Source organism: Gymnoscopelus braueri (assembly GCF_963280865.1).
Source record: "Gymnoscopelus braueri genome assembly, chromosome: 17".
In the NCBI taxonomy this organism is placed as follows: domain Eukaryota; kingdom Metazoa; phylum Chordata; class Actinopteri; order Myctophiformes; family Myctophidae; genus Gymnoscopelus; species Gymnoscopelus braueri.
The window spans coordinates 32,021,912-32,048,084 of NC_137617.1; the positions used below are offsets into that span (position 1 = coordinate 32,021,912).

Genomic DNA, 26,173 nt, shown 5'->3' on the forward strand with positions numbered 1-26,173 from the left:
ATCATACAATCATCTCCACAATCCTCCGTGGTTTGTCGCCCAAGATGTCATGATCTTATAGTAAGTTAATTTACACACCATTTGCCTGAGGCAAATCACCAAATATATCTGATCTACAGACAGTAGCAGAAGTGGGCAGTCACCAACGCTACATAAACTACTTAAGCAACTGATTTGCTGAACAACAGTGCGACAGGGGTATAAATTACTGGGACTATTTATTTTGTTGTAGTTATTTGGCTGTATTATGCCATAATAACCCAAATGAAATAAATCTATATGAATGGTCTGCAAATAACATGTTGACTCAGATAGCTCAGCTGTGTAGCTGTTTTTCATATGACGTCAGTGGAAACAATCAAAACAGTTTGATCAAGAGCAGGCCTTAATACACATGTTTCCTTGCAACCTTGTCACTGTGGCTTGAAGATGAAACAGATTTCCATACTACACTGAGTTTGCATCCCAAACAAAGACAGCGCATAATATCGAATAAATACAGCTACATGTATTATACAAATTTGCATGTTATCAAATTATTGCAAATTATCATGCAAATCAATATGCAAAAAAACAACATGCAAAGCTAACTCCATGGAACAGTGCATGCAAGTAATGTTCTTTTACACTGTGGCTGTTGTTGTCCCTGACTCACCTGAGGAGCTGAGGCTGTACAAAGGTGATGAGGTCTTGCAGGAGTTTGTAGGCTGAGCCAATCAGGAAGTAGGGTCCGAAGGACTTGAGCAACGCTCGCAGGAAAGACGGCTCTCTGGGAAGGCCTTTCTTTTTAGACAGCAACACTTCCACTTCCTCCGGGCTGCTCTCACCTCCTACGTGATTGGTCGTCTCTGCTGACCCGGGCTTTGTGTACAGAGCCTCTGCAGCAGGATTCTGCTCGCTAGAAAGAGGGGAGGTGCAGGTGTGGTTGGGTAGAAGAAAGATACTGGGGCATGAACCAAAAGCTGAAGCCAAAGGACTAGAACGCCTTTGTTGTTTTTATGTTCATAGTTTATGAGTTAAAACAATTAAGAAACCGAAGACATACTAAATGATCCCTGTGGATGTGCAGCAGTGTGTACAAGTTTGCACTCTGGAGTCTGGTCCATTTAACGAAAGTGTAAGGTTGATTTGCGGTTACAGTTGTTAAACAAGCGTCACACATATTAATAATGCATTACTAGGACAAGAAACACTCAAACATTTTCCTTGAGGTTTTATTATGATGCTGGCCATTTATCAAATAATGCTTTTCTCCCTTATCTTTTAGTTAAGTAGAGTTAGGCTGCAGCAGTGGTATAATTGCTGAAAATGTGTGAAACCGAACAACTGAGATGTGGATTCAGCACTCCACCAAACCGGTTTCCACAACTCTTCGATATCCTTTTTCAAGTCTTTGTAGTTTGAACGGGGAAAGACAATAAAAAAAGTTTGGCGGGGAAACCACAGGATAACCACAGAAAGAAGAGAAGAGCATGCCATGAAAGAATAATGGAGGTTATACTCATACTGTAGTTCCCAAGCTGTTGTTAAGTGTGCTTATACAAGAGACGTTCACTGAGAACGGTTTGCCTTTGTATAACCACATGGACCTGGGGCCCCATTCTTAGAGGCAACCAAGCTGCTTTGTACTTGGAAGTTAAATAAGCACATTACACAGCAGTTCTGGATTAAGTTCCAAGGTTCAAGGTTCTTCATTGTTACGTCTTGTATAGAGGTGCGTAACATAAGAGTAAAATGTACTTTTCTTGGGTTGAGGAATGCAGTGCTGCAAGAAGTCTAGAACTACAAGTTCTACAGCATATGGAACAGTGGGAGTCTGAGAGATGGGTGTGAAGCTTTAAAAGCTATTTTTTTCAAAGCCAAAAAAAATTCTCTATGTATACAAAACATATCAGTGCAGCAACGGTATAAATATATTCTTATACCAGGCGTTTAACCTTTGCAGAGATTAGTTCTGTGTACACAACACTCTTTACAGCGTCCCACTCAGTCCACTTCACGTTCTCCCCCATTGCTTTCCTACTGATCTCTGAAGATAACTGAAGATCTATGTTACAGCAGTGGTAATGGTTTGAATGGTTAAGATGTAGCTGCCTTAATAGAATGGAGTGGGAAAGACCTGAAGTGAAATCTTATCTGTGCATGCAGTGGCATGCACAAAGGGGAAATCCCATACGTATGCGGGTGTGTGTGTGTGTGTGTGTGTGTGTGTGTCACACACACACATGCGGGTACTTATGCGGGTGTGTCACACACACACCCGCATAAGTATGGGACACACACACACACACACACACACACACACACACACACACACACACACACACACACACACACACACACACACACACACACACACACACACACACACACACACACACACACACACACACACACACACACACACACACACACACACACACACACACACACACACACACACACACACACACACACAGAGTGTGTGTGTCTTTCTGAGAAAGGAGTGAAAGGTGGAACTATTGTTGGCAAAAGGCCATATTAGGCTTTGTACCCTTATGAACAAAGGGAGCAGTTGTACTCACGGTGGGCATTGGTGAATCTAAGAAAAACGTGTCTCTGTGGAGGCTAGACAGACATACTGTAATAGTTTGAGACTGCAAATCTGAACAACTGCAATCATATTTCCACAAACAGTGACATCGCAACTTTGCATCTTCCCATCCATTGGTTCATTTGTGTTTCCTTTCTACACTTTCACTTCGTTCTCTCCTTCCCATTCTCCAACCACCTCGATAGATACAGTACTTTTATTGATTTTATTTACAGATACAGAGAAGGAAAGTACTGTCGTATAAAAGAACAATAAGAAGCACCGTCAATACAGAACAACAGTATATACTGTACAATAGTGTATACCCATACAACTATCTTGCACTATGCAGAAAAACTACGACACAAGATTACAGTGTCCTCACCTGTGCATTTAGCACATTGGTTCTCAAAGTGGGGTCCGGGGACCCCCAGGGGTCCTTGGGGGTCCCCAGCAAAATGTGTTCATATAGCATCAGAATCATTTTAGCCACTTTAACCTTTTATACTTTGGCTATTCAAAAATAGTAGACATACAAGCTCATAGCGCTATGAGCTTGTAGATCTGCTATATTCTTTTTAAATCATGAAAATTTGTGCAAATATTTGGATATATATTTTTAAAGCGAACATTTGTAATTCAAATCTTTGCTTCTGGAGGTCCCTGGAGCAAAATATTTTGAGATGAGGGTCCGCGGCCAAATGCATATCATTTTGAGGGGTCCTTGACATGAAAAAGTTTGAGAACCACTGATTTAGCGGACACGCTGGTGGATATTACTCGCTATTGTCAAGCCTGTGACCTATATCTCAGGTGGCCACGTGGCTAGTTGAAGCTAGTTGAAGCCATGCGACTAACCAAAAACCACCTAGAGCCACCAGGCTCTCCTGCCATAACATGAGGTGTTGGTACTGTACCTGTGTTCTTTGGCCAGTTCCTTGTCCCACTCGTTGAGGAGCTTGGGCACCACCTCCTTGGACTGGTCCTGGTGGTTCAGGGACCACAGGTCTTTAGCCTGCAGGGGCATCTTGTAGCCTTTAATGGCCATGCTGAAAGAGAAACGCAATGTAATCACAAGCACTTCCAAGTCTTAGATCAATTAATCATTATTTGAGAAATGACAATAATGGGTGCAGACAGAAATCGAATTTTGCCCCCGACTTAACCACATGAACCCTAGCATCCCTATTCTGAGGTGAACATTTTATTTTAAATCGGCGAGTGGCTATTTTTAAGAGATTTGCTGTAGAAGGGGGGGGGGGGGAAAGGACAGGGCCAAGTACTGACCCCTGGGGGACCCCAGTAAACAAAGTATAAACTGTAGGGTTTAACCACATGAAACCTAGTGTCCCTGGCAAATATTTGTCAAAAACAGCAGATCTACAAGCTCACAGTGCCTCACAGTGCGTCACAATGCGTCACGTTGTGAACTTGTACAGTAGATACAGGCTATTTTCAGCAAAGAGATTTTATGTAGAGGGGGAAAAAAAGGAGGCCTAGTAGAGAGCCCTGGGGGGCGCCGGTCAATGAAGAATATAGGGTTTAGGTGATTAAGTGGCTAACAAAGAAAAAACAGATAAATAATGTATGCGTGCAACGTGTGTATGTGTGACTGGCCCTCCACAGAGCAGAGGAGGCCTACCTGGTGAACCACCAGAAGGTTATAGTGGAAAGAAAGCCTGCTGTGGACTCAGGGCAGGGATTCTGCAAAGAAATACAGTAGATTAGAGAAGTAGAGAAAATAGGCCAGACAAGGTTATACAACAGCTGGTTCCAGTCGGCTAATTTGATTAGACAAAGAGGTATTCTGGGCCTGCCGTTACACTGTGTATCACGCACGGCTGTGCGTTTCGCTTGTGGCCAAGGCATAAACATCATTAGGCTGTCTGTAGTGGCGGGTCTGACTCACCGGGTCTGTGACGTCGCTGGAGAAGAGAGGCGGCTTCTCGTTGAAGCAGCAGAGGATGAGCTCCAACACCACCAGGATGAAGTAGAGGTAGAACATGGCGAAGCGCAGCTTGTCTGGGACCTCACTCTGAAACACCAAACAACACAAGGTGCTGTAAGGCCTGATTTATGTTTGGTTGCACCACGCTGATGTAACACACGATTTACTTGTGATTTATGCTGGTTCTTGAAGCATGCACGAAAGCGCGTACTCCACTTCCTATGAATACCATCCATTTCTCAAAACATCTCGATCAGTTTATTGTATAATGAAAAGCTTTATCTCCTAAGGCGCTGAAAACGCTTGGGTATTTTCCAAATCATATTTGTGCATGGGATAATGTGTTGAATCAACGTGATTACAGGAACACAAGGAGTGTAGTGGCCTGGGATGGCCCTGCCTCACAGCTGCCTGCCAGTCTCTCTACTTCTTTGACTGACTGCCAGAAAAGTACACGCCATGTTCACATGCGGCATGCATTTTAAGTTTTGGTCTCATGGGCTTTTAGTTTGTTGACAATAGGAAAAACTCAAATGAACTCTGCCTTGCCTTTTTGATGTGGCTGCTAGTTCCTCTCCCTACATTCTATGGCACAATGCTCCATTTATATTTTTGCATGCATTTTGCAAGTTGTATCTACGTATCTAACCTCCACCACTTCCTGTGTCTTAATCTCTGTGCTCCTAATTTACACGATCAATCTGCCAGTCAGTCTGTTCTGCTGGAGGTTTTTGCTGTGGCGTTTTGTGGCGAGTTACGGTCTGTGTTACTTAACCCTACAGCGCTGGAGGTTGAGATACTGTGTAGAGCCAGTAGGCAGCAGGTCTATCGAAAGCTGCTTTGTGCTTCGCTACAGTATGTCCCTGCATAACCCCTTGAAAACCTCTACCTACTGTAAGCTCCCAATACAGACAGAGGTGTGTGGGATGGGGGAGGGGAGAGGAGAGGCAGTGGTGAGTAAGTGGTGAGGTAGTGAGAGTTTGATGAAAGGAGAGAGGTAGACAGAGGTCGAGGATGATGAAGACATAATGCCACACATGAGGACTGACTGCGGTGCGTTCTCACCTCGCTGGACGCCTGTATGATCTTAGAGCGGAAAGGCACGATGGCGCACAACACAGACAGGAACCAGAAGATGAAGAGCACCCCCGAGGACTGAACCCCGCGTAACCTCTCGAACTGGATCAGAAAGGTGGCCATCAACTGATAAGAGGAGAGGCGTGGGGGGTGGGGAGTTATTAAACAGGAGGCAAGGAGAGGAAGTGGGCGAGCCAGAGGGAAAGATTGAGTTAGATTAGCCACAGCTGAAAACAGAGAGACCACAGAAGGTAACACAACGCGTAGCCTTCTCCACCTTTACTGGGAAAAATCTTTCACTTGGACTGTGAAATGACTGTGTTTCACAGTCGTAACGTTTGCAAGACACAACACGTTATAGCCAGCACTGTGTCAATTCCCTCAGGCAGCTCTGCAGCATGTGTGACTTTTAATACTGTGTACTTCTGTCCTCTTATCAACAATACAATACATTACAATACAATACACGATTCGAGAGAAATGATTCTTAAAGAAACTGTTTTACACACCAACACATGCATGCATATTAGTGTTCTTGAGCTACATTTTAAGAGTAGTGAATGTTAGACTGGACCTGAACAATTACTTGATACTAGTCAATACTTGAAAGTACAGTAATCTATTCTAGTCCATTTTTGGTAACGTGATAAAGTTATATCCCTATGTATCCCAAAGTGCGTACTGTGCTTAAAAGTGCCTTTGTCATGTAAAAGTGTAATACTTGTGATTGTAACGTGTCTCACCATTGTCATGCCGACCACCAGTGGAGTGACAAAGAATATGGGTGGCTGAGAGACACCATGGTGCAACTCATAGAACGTATAGAAGAGATCTGTCCAACGCACGATCCACAGCGCCAAGCCAAACCCCTGAGCAGACAAAGGAAAAGAGATTAACCACATGAAGCCTATTCTGGGGAAAACATTGGCAAAAACAGCAGATCTACAAGAGCTCTAGATCGGTAGACCATTGGTGGACTCTGGTCAACAAAGTATATAGGGTTGAAATGGTTAACAGGGTGTATACATACATACTGTAATGTCCATGCTCATTTACTCTTCATCGCACAACCCCTTCAACAAGTGTTGTCATCGTCATTTAGCGCTTTTAATTTGACAGCAATTGCGCTATTTAAATGAAAAAAAGTGTTAACCGACACTTTGTTATTTTTTGGCAAGCGACACCAATTGAAAAGGTAACGCAACAAAGAATAAATTAGCCCTACGGGAGGGTAAAAATGGGAATGGATTGGGTCAAAGAATGTCTCATAGAAGAAAATGTATCATCTTTGGAATGGGTGGGCGGGAACTTTGGAATGTTATCATGGCCAAATGACTCATCTAAACATTTTGATGACCATCTGTGGGATTTTTCAGTGTATTTAGTAAACACAGCGCAACCATCGCACATCACAAGACAGAAAGCAACTCTTTCAATTCATTATCACGAGAGAGAGAGAGAGAGAGAGAGAGAGAGGAGACAGGAGCGTCTGAGCTAGGATGAACCCATCTCACCGTTTTGAATCGGTTCAACACGGACATCATGATGTAGCCTCTTTTGTTCCTCTGGAGATAGAAGAGGTAGAAGGGGCAGACGGCCCACAGATAAATGCAGGGCAACCATGCCAGTACAGACATCTGGAAACATGTTGACAGGTCGGGCCTCTCCGAGTGGATTGTCTGATTGGCTACCTGTAGGGACAGACGAGATGTAGGCGATATGTTGAGATGTCACCATCATGACATTTTAGTGGACGATTAATGGTCATACAAACAATCGCAATTCATTTCCTCAGAGTCATATGCTCCAGTGTGTTCTTTCACGCTATTTTTAGAAGAACACTTGTGATTTTATTTCTTTTGCCCTAAATACCCAAAATAGAGATGCAAGGTTTTAAGTGGTTAAAGAAAAGTGGTTAAAATGACATAGAAATAATGATGGAAATAATGATGGAAATATGACATTTCTGTTCATTTTATACAGCCGTTTTCATGATGGAAATATGACAATTCTGTTCATTTTATCCAGCTGTTTTCATAGAGAATAATGGAAACGTTTTAACGATTAAGCAAAATAATTGCTATCAGGCGATTAATTGTGACAGACATAGAGATGAGTTCACAGACAAAGATCAGACACACATCTCTGAAAAACACATTCATTGCTAGAGCCAAGCGGAGTGTTTATCAAGTTCAAAAGATGCTATCAGTTTTTTCTGAAATCTGGCAGAGCAAAGTCAACCAATGAACCAACCCTAAGAGCAGTGTTTTTTATTTATACAAATTTTAACATACTTTTATATATTTCGCAATGTTTAGTTTTTTACCCTCCTGTCTTTTTTGCTTTTCTTTTAACCTCTTCTGTGAAGCGCATTGAACTGCACTTAATATATAATGTCAATGTGCTATATAAATAAAGTTTCATTGATTGACTGAAAACTATACAAATGATATAAACACAATCCCATCATCAACACCCACACAAAAACACACACCAAATCAGATGTTTTTCTGAAAAGGTTAGTGTCCACCAGCTTTTGGAAGACAATATAGAATGAATGTAGCAAGTACCATTGATTTGAAGCGTTCTTAGTTGCCCTGTTTGTCATTTTCCTCCTGACCAATATCATTAAAAAACTGAACATTTCATTCAATGTTTGCAGTAGTTGTAAAATGTTGTACAATTAAATTCAGGTAATAGAGTGCACCAGACACACCCAGATTTTATCTGCAAGCTAAAAAGAATGTCCCTTCCCGGCTCAGCCCCCAGAAACTTGAGCTCAGTGGTCCACTCAATGCAATATTTGGACACCTTGTGAGAGGCTGTGTTTATCATTTTAAAGCTATGTTGTCTTGGTAACCAGTTTCTAGTCCAACAAACAGCTGCTAGTTTGTTTATTACTGTTGTGGTTACACATGCAGTTTAATTTATCATAAGCATTGATTTTCAGTCAGACACTTTCAACAGAATTAATCATTTATTGCAATGATATTGCATTCGGTTGGGCGGTATGACTATGAATCTGAGATCACTAACCCCCAGAATCAGAGGCTAAGAAACAGAGTTATTGCATAAACATAACATTGAACCCTTCAAGGGCATGAGTTAAGATACACAGACATGACATCATATACAATCCACAGAATCATACATTCAACATCGTGAAGAACTAAATGCCACAGATAGGAGGCTGGGAGGTGGAGGGAGTTTGATCACAGACAGCAGTGGTGTAAAGTAAATAAATATATTTACTCAAGTACTGTACTTAAGTACAATTGTGAGGTATTTTTACTTTACTGGAGTACTTTTGCTTCTACTCCACTACATCTCAAATATTGTACTTTTACTTCACTACAATTATTTGAAAACTTTAGCTACTAGTTACTTTGTAGATTTAGATTATTACAAAACATACATTAACCACTTCAGCCCTATATACATTTCGGCCATTTGAAAATAACCGATCTACAAGCTCACATTGCGTCCTGATGAGACGCATTGTGAGCTTGTAGATCTGCTATTTTCAAAAGATTTGCATACATTTTATACATTTGAAAACTTGTGAAATGGGACATTCTGCATAATGAGTACTTTCTACTTTTGGTACTTTAAAGGTTCGATGACATTCATTTTCACATTTTTTATTTTTTATGTTTTTTTGGGGGTTTTATGACCTCAATTACACCCAAAAAATCTGAACTTTGAACATTCAGTGGATTTTCTGTGGTCTGGGGTTTTCTGAATAATTAGGCTGAAAAGTAATCTGAGCTTGGCCCTTCGACAGTGAGGTCACAGTCGATTAATCCCGCCCACTCTCCTCCTCGCCCCTCCCCTTCCCTATCCTTTCCTTTGGGGGGGGCGGAGCAGAGGCGATGATTGACAGGCAAAATCCCTCACCAGCAACACCCGCAGGCAAAGATTTATTTTTTCATTGCAGTTGAAAAGGCTTTAGAAATGTGAGACAAAAACACCTACAGTGAATCACTGGAGTGGAATTTTCAGTTAAAACTTTTTGTACACGTTTGAAGGACCAGGACAAAATCTCTGAATGTGGTGTAAACATGAATGTCATGATACCTTTAAGTACATTTTGATACCAATACTTTTGTACTCTTACAAACTACTTTTAAATACATTTGAGTACTTTTTCCACCACTGACAGACAGGCTGCAGGAACGGTGCTGTGAACCAAACGCTGAGCATGCAGTATGAAGAGTGAATAGTGTTCTGCTTAAAAAGACAGTTAGCTTGTCAGCGAATGAGAATGAAGGGAATTTGTGTGAGGCTGAATGTAGAATACTGCCTGACTGCCGTGCCTGCCTGAACTATCAATATGTTTCATATTTGTATACTTTATTATTAAACTGTACCAGTTTAAATTCTTTAAGTAAAACATGAAATCCTGCATGTCACATAAGAATATGTGAATTAATAATGAACAATGCCTCAAACTATTGCAGCTATATATGAAAATGCTCTGCAATGCATGAAAACAAAAATGACTGAACTACACGATAAAGCATGCCATGTGTTCTTACAAATTACAAATGGTAAACCATGAACGCACTTTAATTTGCATGAAACGTATGAAAAATGAAAAGCAGCTGAGTTACACACCCAGTCTAAGAATACTGTGCAGTGAGAAAAAGTTTACACATGGTTACCGTAATATCTCTTTCCAATCATCCCTCCTAGACACACGTACACAGATAATCCACATACGAGGTGCAACAAGTAATCAACTAATCTATTTAATTGTTGATTCTAAAGAAGAAAAAAAATCAACTGTGTTAATAGAATACACACAGTTGAATTAACCACTTGAATGCCAGCATCCGTATTCCACATTCTGGGGGAACCTTTTGCTGAAAATAAAGCGTGAGCTTGTCGAGCTGCTATTTTCAGCGAAGATATTTAATGTGAAAACAGAAAATACAGTAGTATAGAGTCCCGAGGGACTCTGCTCAACCAAATGGGGTTTAAGTGCTTAACACTCAGTGCACAAGGACAGCACCAATACATTTAGATCTCAGAATCAGAGATGGCTTGTGTAATCTTTAATTACTTTAGGGCTCCTCCTCTGTTGCTGGGAGATTAAATTTCACATCAGCAAGCAATTGAGTAAATAACTTTATCTTCCAACATGAGATAAGACTACAGGATGCGTAGTGTGGTTCTGAAGAATGAAGATGTCACCACCAGGGAGCGACTGGCAACTAGTCCTGACAACAACGTCCAATATTCTTTAACAATCTATGACTGTGATTATGTTAACAGTATTTTGCTGCTAAAAGAATGAAAACAGGCAGAGGGGAGCGCATTCCACATAGCAATCTCATGTACATGCGTGTGAATGACATTTTGGCTACGACTATAAGGCAGCTGTAAATGTGTTTCCATGGACTAACAGTTGTATAGGCCCACCCACTGAAGTGACAGAAGATAAACACAGCTGCACGCTTGTAGATATCTGTCATACAACACACACACACTAGCATCTGTGTCTGTGGATGGGCATGGGCGTATGTGGAAATGTATGGCAGTAGGTGTGTGTGTGTGTGTGTGTGTGTGTGTGTGTGTGTGTGTGTGTGTGTGTGTGTGTGTGTGTGTGTGTGTGTGTGTGTGTGTGTGTGTGTGTGTGTGTGTGTGTGTGCAATGTAAGCAATAGTCGACATTTGTTTTTTTTGTTGTGTGTTTGTGTATAGTATGGTCTAGTGCTATGACGGTTCATCCCTGGCCAGCTGTTACGGTATCGTCTCTCTACTCGACGTCAGATATCGTAACGCTGTCCCATGTATCCTCAGATTTTGGGGGTGGGGCTACAACCTTGTTCTCTTCAGATTACTCTCAGGGCATGGGATAATTTGATTCTAATTGAGATTTTGTTTTTCTCCATTTATGTCGTACACTGATACTTGTTATTTGTCTGTGGTTGTCACCCAAATAAAATAAACGAAAATGGATACACCCAGGGTCTATGAATGACTGGACAGAAGATGTAATAAGCATTTACGATTAACCCAAACATAATGTCATTATTTGTATTTTCCCTTTTAGGCTTAGGGGGAAGCCTGGGGCTGGAGCCTCCATTCCTCCAAATTAAGCCTGGTCAATCCAAGATAATGGAGTTACGCAAATGGCCAAAAGGCTCCAATATACAGTATGTACATTAGTAGCCAACCTTGACTTCCAGTCCACATCCTGAAGAGAGTGGGGGAGAAAACTCGTACTGTACAGTGCAAGTAGCCAAGTACTAGGGCTGGTAACTTTCCTCAGAAAGGATATTCGAATATTGGTCTTTAAAACATATATTTTGTTTGTTTTTATAACTTTTTTGTATTTTCCCCGTCAAATAAACATTTTAAAAAAAGGGTTTCATATTCGAATATACATATTTTACCCATATTCGAGGAATATTCGAAATTCAAATATTAATTTACCAGCCCTACCAAGTACCAAGTAAAAAATAATAAAACGGCAGTTCTGTAAAACATTTAAATAATAGAAACATTTCACATTTCAGAAAATCATTCAAAAACACAAGTGTTCACAAAAGGCAAGTAAAAGGCACATACATCTACAGTATTGTCTATTTCAGATCTATCTATAAATCCATCTATACATTTCAGGCATGCGTATTTGTGTGTGTGTGTCTGTCCAATTTATGCCCAATTAAGTCGTTCGTTTTTGCCCAAATACAGAGATGACTGACATGATCCATATGACGTCACTGCCCCGAACCGCTAATGAAGGACAAAGAAGGGATCAGCCGACCCATACATGGAGTTCTACACAGCTCCAGGCCTTTAAGTACCCTGATAACAGGTAGGCTATTGTACTGCACTAGTCATGAGTAAAAATGAAACCCTGGCTTAATACCTTAAAGTGACATGGAAATGAAGAATGGGGACATTTCTACCAGACATATTTAAAACATATGATTCAACATGCAATGAATAAACCCCACCATTGGAAATACTGTAGGACATCGGAGAGGATTTATCCTATTCTGATTATTTATCCTTCATGTAAGTAACTACTCGGACGCCGGCCTACTCAGGCACCACGCAACTTTAGGGTTGGCCTAATAAGAAAAATGCCAAATTGAAATACCTGATAACCCTTTACAGATCTCATCTGTTTGAACAAGTTTGATGTTGGTGACCAACAAGACTTGAGAAGTTTAAAGATTACGGTTTTGCAAGATTACGGATGGCAAGCAGCCAAGCACATTGCATTAATGCATTCTGCACCTTATCAAAGAGTCAGATCACAAATGACTTCAATCATGGGTCCTTCGCATAATAAGGACAACAGTGGCTCATGCTACAGTAGGAGAGGCTTCCAATCCTCCACTGCTCTCTGGTGAGAGTCATCTCTACAATTCCCTACAATCACTTTGTATCTGGGTAGAGCAAATGTATGTAGGCCATGCAAATTGCAGACATGGGCAGACAAAATAGGGAAAGACAACCGAGTGGGACTGGGCTGGTGGCGCGGTGAGACATGATGTTTGAGGAACTAACAAAATGGTCAAAAACTGTCTAAAATAGAAGATGTACAAGATTGCAATGTGTTGTGTGCTACTGAGCTTGTAGTTCGGCTATTTTCGCTATTTGTGGGTACAACAAAAGTGATTACGCTTCTAAAGTTGATTATGTGCAATGACTGCATAAAATCTTTCCTGCAGCGTACTAGTAAAAAGGTAACATTAGGACAAAGTCAAGAAAATAAAGTATAGGTGCTTATCAAATATATTTAGAAGACTGTGCCAATGTACAGTTATTTAGCAAATTGTAAAATTTGCCTTTTTTTGCACTAAAGAATGCGTTACTTGCACAAGCTCAACTCCCTCACACTTTTATCGTGGAAGACACAGGTGGTGGTTTCAACTCAGGCATTAATCACAGCGAAAGCCTGATAAATGTTTGAGTGCACAGAGACAAGTGTTTAGATAATGGCCCGCAGCTGACAAAAAGATACATGTACACATGCTAACTGAACTATTTGAACCTTTTAGGAGGATGCAACCACATAAAATATATTTTATAGTTCATGCCACGGCACTTGCAAGCAGACAGCTGACAGAGACCACTTATTATGGGAAGTAAAAGCCAATAAGCCATTAAAGGTCAGAAGAAAGCAGACGTTTAGAAAGGCACAGAAATTGCCATGATTTCAAGTTGCTACAGTCTCCACTAAATGCATTATGTACCCTCTCTCGTATTTCTCACTCATGAAGGGGTATCGGCAGCACTAAGAGCTGAAACCTGAAACAAAAAATGTTGAGAAGCTGTATTACATCAATCAACTAGACAATTCCCTTGCAATGACGAAATAAAATGTGACCCTGATATAATTTTGCCTAATCCCTTTGATGATGATGAACTGAAGCTATTTTCATTTCCGCACATAATCAAGTAATTTTCCACCTAATGAATCCTGTTACTCAGTGGAATTGTCACATAGCACCTAGCAAGTCAGGGCCACAGGACCATGGGAATCTGATGGTAAGATTTAGCTTTGTGCGTCTTTTTTAGTCATACAGTTTCAGAAACATAATCTGTGGATTTCAATGTCAATTATATACCATTATGCAGTGATCAACCCTGAAGGCACAACGTAGATTATTTACATGTGAGTAAAGTTTAACTCCATACTTGCGGACATTATGTCTCAAATGAAGGATACCTTTTAGACCAAGGTTCTCTCAATGTAGGAATTAGGACAAAGGGTTTTGTTAATCAAATTATATCCAAATCACATTTCAGTCTGACTTTGTTGGTGGCAGTGAAGGTTGTGAAAGAAAAAAAAAACCCTGGTGGATTGCATAGTTGCACGTGATTTGGTCCAATTCCATCTGGCCCCGTTCCCAACTACAAAATACTAGCCCTATAGATTACTGTATACTGTACTATATACAATGGGGAAAAGGAAATCAGGAAATAAAACACTAGCAGAGTGCACACTGCACACTCTCTCCCCATTACATACTGTACATTCCCCGTTATACATATTGTATCGCCTGTATGTGAAAGTCACATCGCGATGCGTTGTAAAGCATTTCCAAATCTAGATTTAGAAATGAACCTGAAACGTGTTGTTCAACGCTTTAGAAATGAATCTGACAAAGCACATTTGTGAAACACATTCTCTTTGTTGAACTCATGAAATAAAGCTTTTTGGAGGAGTGCGCAATTATTTCCTATGGATGTGAATCCTGATAAGGTGGTTTATGTATTGATTATTTGAATTTTGCCTGCTTTTGATGCTTTGTTTGGTTATGTTAGCCATCTCAACTTTTACAATATCTGGTTTGATGTCAATACGGTGGGAATTAATAACCTAGTAACAGGCATAAAATGTTTGGTAGCATAATTAGTCCATTAAAACCCTGAAGGTATGGGAATGTCCCATGTGGATTTACAGACAAACAAATTATGCAACATGCTTTCTGGCATTCTGCACCTATTTCTTACACATAAGTTTTTTTTTTATTTTTTTATATATTATATATATTTGCTGTCTGCTGCCAGAAACCTCTTATCTCCATATTCTAACTCTTTGTGTTTTTTCGTAAATGAATGCCCCACTTGATCATACTTAGCCGTCACACAAAAGTATCAAAAGTAGCAGATCTACAAGCTCGAAATGCGGTGCGAAACGACGCGCTTTGAGCTTGTAGATCTGCTACTGTACTTTTGCCGTTTTTGAATTTGAATCCTGAAAAGTAACAGTTTTGGACATATGGGGTTTCCACACGACAGAGACGAAATATACTTTCTGTGATGGCATCGTTCTTCCATCTCTCAAATAGCCATTACTGTCGTTATGATTACTGTGTTGTTGTCATTGGACAAGAAAATGGACAAGGAATATCTACTCTGGGGGTCAAAGGGATATTTCACTTTCAAACATGTTTGGGGTCATTTTAACATCTACTCAGGCTTTTGTGAGCACCCCAGACAGTTTTTAAGTTACTTGATCCAGTATTTAGATATTTGATATTCATTTTTATCAGACACACCTACTCAGGCTTTTGTGAGCACCCCAGACAGTTTTTAAGTTACTTGATCCAGTATTTAGATATTTGATATATTCATTTTTATCAGACACACCTACTCAGGCTTTTGTGAGCACCCCAGACAGTTTTTAAGTTACTTGATCCAGTATTTAGATATTTGATATTCATTTTATCAGACCAGCCCCCTTCCTATACAAACCCATTGTCCAACTTCAAACTCCATTTTAATCATGACAGATTCATCGAAAACACCCGTTCTTGGTTCTGGTGACTGATATTGTACTTCTAATGCGTGAGGGGGCCGTGTTTTTTCAATATCATATATCTTTTTTTATTTTTAGGGGGAAATGAAAAAAAATGTAATACAATAAAAAATTAAAAATACATGAATGTAAAAAGTAATGGAAAAAACATGCCCCCCTCACATATTAGGAGGGCAGTATGAGTCAACAGAAGCAAGGACCGGTGTTTTCAATGAATCTATCATGGTTAAAATAGAGTTTGCAGTTACAATGGGTTTGTTTGTATAGGAAGGGACCGTGTTATTATAGCCCTGATTAAATGTGATAAACAATAGTTGATGGAGGTTTCAAACTGGAGAAAACTCACAAAGCAAAGAAATGAGTCAAACAATTGTAGTATGGTCTGTTCCAATAGTCAATTGCCTGCCATTGAAAATATATTTTGAGCACTGTAAGGAAAAATGATGTATAGCTTTTGATGGCTCCCAATATTTGTATAGTAATAGCCTGCAGTACAGTATATGCAAAGTAAGCAGCCTTGAGTTGTATGATGCAAAAAGTGTATTTCTTTATAGGAGCTGAACCCATTGTACACCCAAAGAAACTCTAAATTCACATTAACCTGTTATTACCTCCTCAAGTGACTGTATTTTACTGTGAGCTATAACTTACAAATGTATCCACACGTCTAACAGCTCTTCAAGCGAGAAGAAGAGAAGACAACAAAACAACATGAGAGGAGAGTGCTGATAAACTTGCTAGTTTGACATCTTTTTTTAAATTCTACGTATCAAACTATAGGTTGAAAAACAAGGATTACATATTGTTATAGCAATATTACAAAAAATTCAAACAGCCAAACGTCTGCATTTCAAGACTTAACAGTTGACAAAAATATCATTTTGTCAACTGTCATCAGACTTACTGTACTAGAACAGCTAGAAATCCAGTGTCTAATTAACCAATTAACAATTAAAGCGATTTTGGAGAGTCGTACAGCACCGATTACCGGTGTTTTGACCAAAATATTGTCAGAAATGTTTACGTTTACAAATCAATTTGAAAAACTTTGATTAAAGTTGAAAAGATTTGTATCAAAGTTGATAACATTTAAATAAAAAGCTGCTAAGCAGTTATTAAACACTTGTGTTATACCTCTACTGGGGTAGTTCTAGTAAAATGGCAGTTTCAACATTCTAAAAGACGATATATATGTGGGTAATTATGTGTAATACACAAGATATAAACTTAATTTAATGTCTGGTGTCAGTTGAAAATATTCTAGGCTGATTGAGTAAGCATGGTATGTTATTGACAGGCATAATCCATGCATTCTGAAATCCACCCAACCCAAGCCAGTACTGAACAAAAGGGAAACACTTGAACAAACACCATCTCACACCTGTTCTAGGGAGGAGTGGTAGTGAGTGACAATGGACGACTCTCATTAATATTAAAATAAATGTCATTAATTTGGGCAGAGTCCAGATATGGGAGAAAGGACTCAAGGCACAGACAGGAGATCCGCTTTAAACTAAATGTGACTCCACTGGAACCACATACTAATCTTCTTAACAGTTGGTTGACTTTACAATGACAGTCATCACATTAATCATAATAGTAAAAAAGAAAAGGCTCTTTGAAGCAGTGACAGCAAGTGGACATCTTTCGAAGATGATTGATGGGCAATAATTATGTACTATGACAGACAGACAGACGGAGACTCGATGTTAGTGGCAACAGTCCAGTCAATGGACTGTTGCCACCACATGAAAGACTATTTTCAAAGTCACAATGACGCAAATAGATTTGTACATTTGTTGACCTCACTCAATTGTGAATGTGAAGCAAATGTATGCAATTAGGGGTGTGCCGATATATCGTCCCGCGATATATCGCGATACGTTTTTGTGACGATATGTATCGTTTTGAAGGAAAAAAAATCGTTTAAATTATTTTCTTTTTTTTACAATTATAATAATCAGGCATGCAAACAGCCCCGAGGTGAAAAGGGTGACAACATGTTGTTTTTTTTTCGGGTCAGGTGCCCTATTTGGATTCAAAACGGCTATTGTAGCTGAAAAGCTACAAGTTCGCATATCTGAATAATGCAAAAACAGAATTATTTGTTTGCATTTGCTTTTTTTCTCCCCCATATATTTTTCATAATAAAAAAAGTGCGTATCGTATCGTATCGAAATCGTATCGAAGTTGTGAGCCAAATATCGTATCGTATCGTTTGGTGAAATTAGTGTATCGGCACACCCCTATATGCAATATATCAGATATAGGCTATCTAATGAAAATACCTGTTAAAAGGGAATGTGTTTTAGCGATAGTGATAGAAAGTGATAGGAATAATTCACAATATGCATTGTGGCACAAAAGTGATATCATTGACGGTTAGTCTATAGAGACAATAAACAGAACTGACAACTCGGTAGGAGGAAATGAATTAAGACAAGTCTGAGTCTAAACTTTTTCTACCAGGGGTTATTCATAAAAAAAGGTTTACATTATGATTCATATTGTGATCATAAATATCCTATTGTAAACCCAGGCCAGTATCACATTATTCCAACATACAGTACACATTGTGGGCAGATCGTAACTATGTACTCTTAATACGAAGCACTAGTTTTGACCAGATTTTTGTGTGATTTTAAAAGCTCCTATACAACTGTCCCAGTAGAGTGGGAGCCTGGGAGGTGACATATTTCTCTGAGCTTTTGTCATGAAGCGCTCAGGGGCTTCTGAGACTACGTTGGCTGCAGCATGGTCACCACATGGTCCCTGTTAGACCCATAGCTTTTGAGTTGTGGGAGATAAGACTACTGTTAAGGCTGTCTGCAGGAGGTGAGGAAACTGCTGTTGGCCATATTTGACTGTGATGTGGCTTTAAGTTGTCCATGTCCTTTGAACTGACTGTAGCCATGTGTTGTCAGTATGCTTTTCTGTGATTTTATTTATTTAATTTTTCGTGCTTGAGGGAAATGCTCCGGATTTTGTGTTTCTGTCGCCATTACTGATTCTAACATTCAATTCAGGGAAATGTTATGCACTCTTTGGTGCATTGATGGATATGGTTATGATTTTTAGGAATTTTCCCATTATAAATTTAGGCCTATGGGCAACAACCACCAACACCCAATAAAAAAAACCAGAGGAAGTGCCCAGAGCTACACAACGTGTGAGATTCATGGATCACAGATGTTGGAGGCAAAATAGGTGGGGGTTTTTTTGTGTTGGGTATAGACTTGTTTATGTTTTGGGGTATTCTTCGTTTGTCATCATTCCACAAGAGGGCAGTTAACATGTAGGTGATGGGTCATGTCGCAGATCAAGCAATAAATAGACTGGTGTGTTGCCTCAGTATGTTTAGGACCATAATTGTTCTTACAGAAAAATGTTATAATATAGGCCTAGTCTAACATTAAGTGACACAAAAACAATAGGGTATTGCACCAGTAGGCCTACTAACACATCTAAGGAAACTACATTCTGCAAACCACAACTACAGCAAGCAAAACATGTTTTTGACACAGCGTCCTTGATGTTACAGGTCTCATACAGTATATACTGTACCTCTTTTACAGAAATGTGATATAGGCCTGCCGCCTTAAGCTGCAAGATCCCTCTCGCCCTGAAGTGAAATCAGGAGTTTCACAACTCTCATTTCCTGAATTTCTGTGAGCTTAGCAGTCTTTGCGGTCTGAAAGTAAGCACTCCATTGTGGGAAAAATGTCCAAATGAAAACACAAGATTTCCTGAATTACACAACAATGTGCTGTACTACTTCCACATTTTATCTCAATTTACCACAAATCGGACTTCTGAATAAGGTCAAATTAGGCGATTTGGTGTATAGAAGCATTCCCACTCAGAGTCACCACACACTAACCTAAGTTCACAAACTTCACATTCATGTTCTGTTGTCATGGTTTTAAATCAGTTTGGACTTTGATTAAAGACACCTTCCTCCACACATGCCGGCTGGTTTGAGTCCTGCCAGAAGCCTTCTGTACCGATCCTACACACTCTCCCAGCATCCCCACTCCGTCTCAACAGTTAACAAAGGAAAATAAGTGAGACAGGAAGTTGTTACCCACACTCCACAACCATCTATGAAGTATGCCTTCTCATAGCACGGTCTAAGGAAGGACAAAGGTTTCGATGCATGAAGGTGCGGCCAATGACAAGTAGTGGCCTTGGCTTGAAATAATGAATGAGATCAAAAGCTGAGGGCTAAATTACAAGCAGCCTGAATAATGAGTCATCATCACTGTTTTGATTTCCAATCATCACAGTGATTTTGTCATTTTCACTTCCTGTTCTTAGTGTGTCTGTGTGTCTCTTGGCTTAAAACAGTGTACCTAAGCTTGAAAAATGTTAGAGAGCATTTAATAATTGTTTTTTGTTCCAATTAGTTAGGCCTGTCACAATTATTACATATCGTCTAATCGCAATTATTTGAGATAACCGCAATTATTTTTAATCGTTTCCATGTTGAAAAATGTTCAGACATTTTCAAATAAAATAAAAAAGAGCAGATATAGCAGATCTACAAGCTTACAATGCGTCGCGAACGCGTTGTAAGCTTGTAGATCTTCTATTAACCGCCATTTCTTTTTTTTAAAGTATACATTTATTAAATGTCAGTAATTTTTTTGTATATTTAAGTTATTTGTCATATCTGCCCTGTGCAACTTTTTATTACGAATCCTAAAAGACAAACAGAAATTAATTATTTATTCATATGTTCAAGGCCAAAAACACAATTAAATCGGTAATAGCAATTCTTTGTGTGACAATTAATCGTCAAGTAAAATTTGTAATCGTGACAGCCCCACAATTAGTTTGCTGAAATACAGCTCTGAGAATCATGAAAAAAACAACAAAGCCGTGCATATTTTATTAAGGCAATGCCTACTCTGAACCATCAGCTGGTGGGGCTGCTGAATATTGCAATGAATTGTGATCAACAGCCTTTCTACAAACACTGACAGTGCAATCAAAGGGAATGGGGGTTGATCTTATACTAATTAGACAAGGGTTGAGTTGTCAGGGAGGCTCCTGATCTAACTGAAAACCAAACCCACCACTAGGGTAACAGGAAAGGTGGACACCAAAACATTCTGGGCACTAGGGAAAAATGCCAGGATAGTGGGCACTTGGGGGGGGGGCACTAGAGAAGAGTGGGCACCAGGAAGATCGGGCACCAGGAAAACTGGGCACTAGGAAGAGTGGGCACTAGGGAAATGTGTTGGCACTTTGGGGGGAGAAGAGTGGGCACCTGAAGTCTTTGCCCAACTTTCCTGTGTTCACTACCACTGAATGTGGACATGAGCAACAACACAACAGCTTTAGATGACCTCAAATGAACTTCAGAGTTTTAAGCCACTGAGACATTATTGGAATACCGGGGAAGTCAAAAAGTCAGGTGGACATTCTTAACCCAAGAGAGAGCCCAACCCTAGTCTGAGTCTGAACAGAGGGTCCTGTCGACGGTGGTCTATACAGAATGGCTCTCAACCTTTTCAGGGCGCCCAAAATAATCATATTTGTTTGAACCACTGCATTAAGCTACTAAGTCCTTACGTGAGGATTAAGTAAGTACTATTTGTAAACAACATATGTGGACACGATAACACTTCAGTGTCTCGACTTCACTGGCGTACCTGACCTCACATTAGCTGCAACAGGCACTACAACTATGGACACGTTACGAATTAAAAGAGTTGTTTACATTAGCCTACCTAGTACCTACTATCACAGACAAGCAGTATATCAGCTTGGAAGACGAGTACGTTCAGGACAGACTTTAGCAGTGAATTCACAATGCAGTTTCACGGACTTCCCCTTATAGTTGTTTCAAAAAAGCCAAAACGTTGCCAGGTAACAACTGTACAAAATCGGGACAGGGACTCTCAAGTAAATGTTGAATTCCGGACTTTTACTTGCAACAGAGTACTTCTACATTGCAGTATTGATACTTTTACTTGTCAGTAAAAACATGTCAGTACTCAGTACTTCTTCCACCCCCCAGTACTGTAGTCTACTCTACATACCCAGAACGGGAGCTTTGGTCCGCAGAGCCGCTCCATCTCCGTGGGGGATCAATCGGATCTTTTCCTGCTTCTGATCTGACAGGTCGCTCCCTTTCTTCTGCCACCACTATGTTTAGTCCTTCGCATAGGAAACAGACTTGTTTCTCACATGCCAATCTCACGTGTAAACGAACGGAGCCGTGGTGGTGAGGCACTTTAAACAACAGCCAGTCTTCTTTCGACACAGCCTTCACTTCTCGCCGTCCTCCGCGGTCAGTAGAAATACACACACACACTCTTCCGTTGCAGAACTAGTCATCCATCCGGAGGTTGTCGTGATGGAGAGACGGTCCCGCCCACTACACCGTAGGCCCCGCCTTTACTCACACACACACACACACACACACACACACACACACACACACACACACACACACACACACACACACACACACGCACACGCACACACGCGCGCACACACACACACACACACACACACACACACACACACACACACACACACACACACACACACACACACACACACACACACACACGCACACACGCGCGCGCATGCACACGCGCACACACTAAAAACTTGGGCGTGCCAGCACAGATTTTCCTTTCGGTCAGATACCAGATATCAAGGCTAGTTATTATCCTCCCGATACTAAAAATAAAATAAAAAGTGTTGATAAATGGGAAATGTGGGAAATTTCACAAATGTTTCACACTTCTCAGCATATTGACCTACACATCATATCACACAACAATAATACCAGGGATTTATGTAGCCTTCACCCAAACCAGTGTTTAGGGAACATTAACATACATGTAGTTTAACTTAACTAAGGTCATTTTGCTGTAGCTTGGTAGTTCAACTACATTCATAATATAAAAAGTTGCATGGCATGGCACTGGCAGCTCGTGGCATGACATGGCATATATGGCATGGTATGACATACTGTAGCATGAGATGGCATCATTCATTGGTATTACTCATCCTTTGTCAATACTATTACCTGCCGTGGCCAGCACCTCATCAACATAGGTGTGCGCTCCCTCCTTCTGTGTTTGCCTAATCATTCATTGGCATGACATGGCATGACAAGGCATGAGTCATGAGACATTAGCCTTTAAACCAGATGAATCTGCCATACATACATACATACATACATACATACATACATACATACATACATACATACATACATACATACATACATACATACATACGTATACATACATACATACATACATACATACATACATACATACATACATACATACATACATACATACATACATACATACATACATACATACATACATACATACATACATACATACATACATACATACATACATCCCTGGGGATTTTATTCTTTGGTTTCCTGGCTTGAATTCTATGATCCACCTGAACTACGACCTATACTAGCCTACTACGACTACTACTACTACTACTGCCAGTCTACCACTACTGCTAGCCTACTGCTGCTGCTGCTGCTGCTGCTGCTGTAGTCAGAGGTGGACAGTAACTGAGTACATTTACTTGAGTACTGTACTTAAGTACATATTCTGAGGATCTGTACTTTACTTGAGTATTAGATTTATTTCATACTTATTACTCTTACTCGAGTAAATTTCCAAGACAAATATTTTACTTTTACTTTTTACTTTTAGGTTCGCGACGTGAACTAGTGTGTTGATACCCATTATTCTGGCAAAAAAAAATAATTTAGTTTAGCTGAACATATTGCTTTGTGCCAGGCACGCCGGAAGGGGTTAAATAGTGGGGGGACAGCGATGACGTCATAGTGGGCGTGGCCAAGTGGTGACGTCATCACGCTCACGTTCCGTTTTGGTGTCTCCCCACCCCACACACTGCGTCGCGGAAGTCTCTGCGCGCGTAGCGCGCGCGAGATTTTTTGGGCTTAATTCATTCTTTAAATGACCATAAAACAACATTAACAACACTCTACCCATCCTTCAGTGTGTGTCCCATCCTCAAATGTTTTACTTAAGTAAAAGTATCAATGCAATGTAGAATTAAAAAAAAATTAGAGACTTACCAATACACATATTTCTATCCTGTGAATAGCTGTAGTTCATGGCATGAATACAGGCTAATAGGCCTATTCAGCAAATTGAATAGAATGTGTATTCGTATGTCTGGCAACTGCATGGCATGGCCCAACAGTAGCCTGCATGTAGCCAAATAGCAAATAACATTTTAGGACATACTATTTATTTTAGATAGATAGATAGATAACTAATGCAATATCACTTGTATTATACTCCCTTTGTATCAGTTAAATTATTTGGGTATAGTTACCATATGTTAGCAATGAAGTTTGTGTGTTTCCCAAACTTTTGCATTAATAATGACATGCATTAATAATAATAAAGGAATAACTGTCCACAGCTGGACAAACTGCAATAATATTATAGCCTAATAATAAAATACCTGTACCATATAGAAGAATTGAGGTAGCCTACTTTTACTTTACTGGAGTATTTCCAATTTTCAATACCTTTACTTCTACTCCACTACATATAGACAAATATTGTACTTTTACTCCACTACAATTATTTGATAACTTTATTTACTATAGTTACTTTGTAGATTTTGATTATTATTACAAAACCACTTACAGTATATACTTTGGCAATTTGAAAATAGCAGATTTGCGACGCTTTGTGAGCTTGTAGATCTGCTATTTTCAAAGAATTTGTATACATTTTACACGTTTGAAAACTTGTGAAATGGGACCTTCTGCATAATGAGTACTTTTACTTTTGGTACTTTAAATACATTTTGATACCAATACTTTTCTACTTTTACATTTTGAATACCTTACTTTTACTTGTAATAGAGTATTTTTACATCGCAGAATTGATACTTTTGTTTAAGTAAAAAATGTGAGTACTTTTTCCACCACTGGTATTCAGTGCATGCAGTGAGTGACTCTTAGTGCACACAGGACGAGGGAGTCGAGGGACACATAGCGACCCTTCATTTCAATAGGGCAGACTGCAGAGCCAAAACCTGCAGAACATAATAGCACAGCCAGAGATCATGACTTGTTGGCTGGGGCCGCTTGACAATGGGAACGGTGGGGTGGGCGGAGTCTGCGGAGCTACTGCTATAGCGCCGGTAGAGAAAAAAACAGAAAAAAAAAAAAAAAAAAAAAAAAACTAAATATATATATATAAAAAATAAGTCGATAGCTGAAAAGTGGGGGGACACAGAGGACCGTGTGACCCCCCCCCTCCGGCGCCTATGCTTTGTGCTAATAAAATACACCAACACCTCAGGGTTAGGGTCAGGAACAGTCTTCCGACGGGAAACAGGGTCAGCCTTCCAACTCGGACCAGCTGTTAACAGAAAAAAGAAAATAATAATGCTGGGAAGTGGGCCCCAAACAGATTCCCTGGACACAAACATACAAAGTACACTACGCTCTATGCATGCGTGATATCAGACTGGACAACACAGTCTCACTGCCTAGAAGTCACATGTTGACTTTTGAGCGGAACCTCTTCCAGTCACAATGTGACTTCCCAGCATTATTATATATTTTTTTCTGTTAGTTAACAGCTTGTCCGAGTTGGAAGGCTGACCCCGTTTCCCGTCGGAAGACTGTTCCTCCCGCTGTTCCCTAAAAATTACAGCAATTAATTGATGTGAAAAATAAGAAATGTACATTTACTTTAAGTATTTTTAAAAGCATGTACTCTTGATTACTTAAGTATATTTAAAAGCAAGTACTTTTTTACTCTTACTTGAGTAACATTTTGACTGAACTACTGTTCCTTGTAGTGGGGTAAAGTTAACCAGGGAGTATCTTTACTCTTACTCACCTCTGCTAGTAGTAGTATTTATTAGTATAACAAAAGCAGCAATAACGCTTCAATAACAACCTAGAGTGGCTGGCCAAACGTTGGTCCAGGTATTTAAAAAGGGCAAAGTACTCCATCTAGTGGTTAATTAGATCACTGTGGTACACACACACGCGCGCGCGCGCACACGCACACACACACACACACACACACACACACACACACACACACACACACACACACACACACACACACATTAATTAATTAATTAATTAATTAATTAATTTACCCCTAAACCAAACACCAAACACCCTCAATCCTTATCTGTACTTAATTGAAAGCTTTTACCTCTCGACCAATCGATGTCTTCATTAACTCATCTCATCTCATCTCATCCACTTATCCACATCAACATATAGG

General features: G+C 39.9%; 1 protein-coding gene across 2 annotated transcripts in view; it reads right to left on the bottom strand.

The window, feature by feature from the left end:
- Window positions 1–22,205, bottom strand: part of abcc3 (ATP-binding cassette, sub-family C (CFTR/MRP), member 3) — a 47,072-nt gene extending 24,867 nt beyond the window's left edge. For both annotated transcript variants that reach the window (XM_080456149.1, XM_080456148.1), the window contains exons 1-8: window positions 21,932–22,205; window positions 7,112–7,288; window positions 6,341–6,466; window positions 5,586–5,723; window positions 4,482–4,607; window positions 4,215–4,276; window positions 3,490–3,621; window positions 656–898 (exon numbers count right to left, since the gene is read on the bottom strand). In XM_080456149.1, coding sequence (XP_080312275.1) covers window positions 656–898; window positions 3,490–3,621; window positions 4,215–4,276; window positions 4,482–4,607; window positions 5,586–5,723; window positions 6,341–6,466; window positions 7,112–7,288; window positions 21,932–21,967 — 1,040 coding nt within the window. In that variant the 5' untranslated portion in view covers window positions 21,968–22,205. The remainder of the gene's footprint in view (window positions 1–655; window positions 899–3,489; window positions 3,622–4,214; window positions 4,277–4,481; window positions 4,608–5,585; window positions 5,724–6,340; window positions 6,467–7,111; window positions 7,289–21,931) is intronic.
- Between the last annotated feature and the right edge of the window lie 3,968 nt (window positions 22,206–26,173).